The sequence below is a fragment of the Cyprinodon tularosa genome, unplaced genomic scaffold, assembly GCF_016077235.1.
Source record: "Cyprinodon tularosa strain WSP-4 unplaced genomic scaffold, ASM1607723v1 ctg27, whole genome shotgun sequence".
Taxonomy (NCBI): Eukaryota; Metazoa; Chordata; class Actinopteri; order Cyprinodontiformes; family Cyprinodontidae; genus Cyprinodon; species Cyprinodon tularosa.
The window spans coordinates 2431556-2434841 of record NW_024038974.1 but is presented as its reverse complement, the minus strand read 5'-3'; the positions used below and the strand labels follow the sequence as shown (position 1 = coordinate 2434841).

The window sequence follows — 3286 nt, the reverse complement described above, 5'->3', positions numbered from 1 at the left end:
CTCTTCTGTCAGCAGGTGGCGGTAATGAGCTGAGTTCCGTCAGGGACACAGCAGAGGAAGTTCGAGCTGGTAGCTTTCAGGCAGGTAAAAATCTTTTAAAGCGTACAGCTCTTGTTTCTTAATTTGTTCTGCAATATTTTAATAGTCTTGGTAACAATAGTAAGAAGTAGAAAATACATTCATGATATGGTTACAGCGAATTGTTTAAGATATTGGTTTAGTTAGCAGTGTAAGTTAGCATTTAGTTTTTAGCACACGCTAAGTAATGAAATGTCACTGCTTTTATTAAACTAGACATAAAATATTTATTATTGTACATTACTCAGTAGACACTTAATATAGTAGGTGTCCTGAATATATTGAGTCCGTTATATATACTGTGTATTAGAATAAATCGTAAACGTGAAATGCTAATAAACTTCTGTTGTGATAGGAGTTTAAATGAAAGATGGATCAGAAAATTCCTTATGATGATTATCAGCTGCCAGTGGTGTTCCTGCCCTCTTATGAGAACCCACCGGCGTGGATTCCCCCTCAGGAGGTGAGCTCGGACATAAACGGTTCTGGTGGACGTTTGTTTTGTAGCTGAAGGAAGATCTGTGCTTAGGGGAGGCGGAGCTCAGTTAACTTAAACTATAATGTTTTGCTTTACTGAAAAGCTACTTTCGCAACAAAGATACAGCTCTATAAAGTATCAATAAAGTCAGATGTCATCCAATTTCACGGAATGCATTTAAAAGTTTAAATCTTTGAAGTTTCTTTGATATATTAAAAAAAAGTCATGGTTGATTGAATTCAGTTTGTGTTTAAAAATATTTTGCAAAAGTGTTTAATTTTCTTGCCTTTTGGACCAAAGAACACCCATAATGAACATAAATAATGTTCATAATATTAACTATTAGTTCTGCAATGGCCATACTTGGACCTTGACTATTAAGGACCACATACATATTCAGTAAATCTGTCTGTCTGATCTGTGACACTCTTTGTTTTATGTGTGAAAATTCTAATATGAATGTTTAACATTCTTTAGATCTTCCACAAGCAAAAAAAAACAAACAAACAAACAAACAAAAAAAAATATATATAGGGTATGATATGATTGTCACTGTATGAGAACCTTTAGTATAAATGTCTTTAGATTTTTCCTGGGTGCCTTTTGTTCAAAATAATATTTTGATTTACAATTTTTCTCCTTGACATCTTATTTGTTTAGATTTTTTTTTTTACTGACTGTAAAAAAACAGTCTGTCTGTTAGCTCTCCCAAATAGTATGTAAACATCTAGTTTTCACTGTGTGATTCTGGTCTGTTTATCAGCGTGTTCATCACCCAGACTACAACAACGAGCTCACCCAGTTCCTGCCTCGTACCATTGTGTTAAAGAAACCCCCAGGAGCCCAGCTGGGTTTCAACATTCGTGGAGGCAAAGCATCACAACTAGGAATCTTTATATCTAAGGTTTGTCCAGGTGTAGCAATTATAACCCATCGCTGCCTTCTTTCCAAAAACAGAGTGATTTTGTAGTAATAGTTCCCTTTTGTGTTTTCAGGTTGTCCCGGATTCAGATGCTCATAGAGCAGGACTTCAGGAAGGAGATCAGGTTCTTTCTGTGAATGATGTGGATTTCCAAGACATAGAACACTCCAGAGTAAGTTGTAGCACAACTCGTAAAGTTTAAAACTAATTACCTTTGTCACTATTGGTTGTGCAGAAAAGGTAGTGACTAGCAAAATTAAAGGCTGATAAAGCCTTGTCTTTTATGTAATAACCTCTTTTTCTCATTCTAATATAAGAGAAAACATGGATATTTAGCCTGAAATGTAAAACTTAACATTTTTTTAAATAAGAGTTTGTTAAGAGTGAATCTCATTTTGCCTGAAAAAAGGAACAGTTTTGTGTTGCATTGTCAAAAATGTGGGAACAGTATTGAAAGATTGTGTTAATTTGACATCTTGTTGGACTTTTTTTTGAGATGGGGAAAAGAAAAATTTTAAATCATGAAATAGCTGTAAACAATAGCTATACTCCTAAAGTTACCCTTTTCTAAAGGTACGTTTCTAGCACACCCAGTGAATAGGAAAGTGAGAAAGGTAAATGTCCAAAACTCACTTCCTAGAGAGGCAGTTGATTCCTGCTGTGTGGTTTACAGATATATCATCAGTATCGGTGTAAAATTCACTGATTTGAACATTTCCTTCTGTTAAAGTATGTCAATAACCTCCTTCCCCCTCTTTAGGCTGTAGAGATTCTGAAGACTGCTCGGGAAATTATGATGAAAGTTCGCTTCTTTCCTTACAGTAAGTGTATATTTCTTTATATATATATAATTCACATTAAATGACAAGTTTGTTACAAAAAAACCCAGCTGTAAATATCTAACAATTTATTCTATTTAGTCAGCATGTTGTATATGTTGGGCTTTGATTCACTTTCCCATTGTCTTTTTCACCTGATCACTCTTTATCCACTTTTTTATGTTTAGGTATTGAAAATAAAAGCATATAACATACTAGGAACACAATATTATGTATCCTTTAAAAAAAAGGTAGATATATTGATACCACTTCGGTGTAATAATTATGTGTTTTTGTTCCACCTCAGACTACCAAAGACAGAAGGAGAGAACCGTCCACTAGGTGGCAGCAGTTCACCTAAGCCTACACTTCATTGGACATCATTACTGTTTTTACTAACTGTTGGCTACCCTGACACAGCTTCAGGAAGACTGATTTTCATGTCTAATTAAACCCCACCATGTTACTGGTTGAAAACAGTTAAATGGTGCATGTTGTGCAGAAAAAGTCACAGGCTTCACATGTAGTTATGTAGTTCATATTTGGAAAAGTAGAAATTTTAACCTTATATATTTTATTTATACAGCTTGGGACTTCTCATGTGTACGGTAGTATTTTTTTGGTTTGTGCAAATTCAGTTCTCCCCTAGTTCAAAGATATTTTCTCACAGCGGGGGGTCATTAGGCTACATTCCCATTTCTGGTAAATGCCACTATAATCCATTTTTGTTTTTGCCCATATGCAACTAATTTCCTACTTTCATGATGGTCAGAATGTCCAACATCCGATCTTTTCAACTCCCAGAAAAATCTCCAAGTTGTGCCGCCTCTATATGTGGCACTGAATCAGATATCCAGGCTCTGATTACTACTGGGTGCAATAAAGTAGTAGTTTGAACAATCTTGCAGGGAAAACATATTTTAACAATCTGAATTGAGCATCAATATCTGCATTGTGAACGTGGCCTTAGATAAAAGACCTACAACTTAC

The 3286-nt window shown here is 35.1% G+C and overlaps 1 protein-coding gene across 2 annotated transcripts; it reads left to right on the top strand.

Annotated features, from left to right (window-relative positions):
• Positions 1–2762, top strand: pdzd11 (PDZ domain containing 11). Of its 2 annotated transcripts, none has more exons than XM_038289501.1 (6): positions 1–84; positions 434–541; positions 1320–1460; positions 1552–1650; positions 2239–2299; positions 2604–2762. In XM_038289501.1, exons 2-6 carry the CDS (start codon positions 449–451, stop codon positions 2636–2638), a joined length of 429 nt encoding a protein of 142 aa, XP_038145429.1. In that variant the 5' UTR covers positions 1–84; positions 434–448; the 3' UTR covers positions 2639–2762. The 2 variants fall into 2 exon arrangements, with proteins under 2 accessions (XP_038145429.1, XP_038145430.1); XM_038289502.1 differs by having other exon boundaries at positions 12–80.
• The last annotated feature ends 524 nt before the right edge of the window (positions 2763–3286 follow it).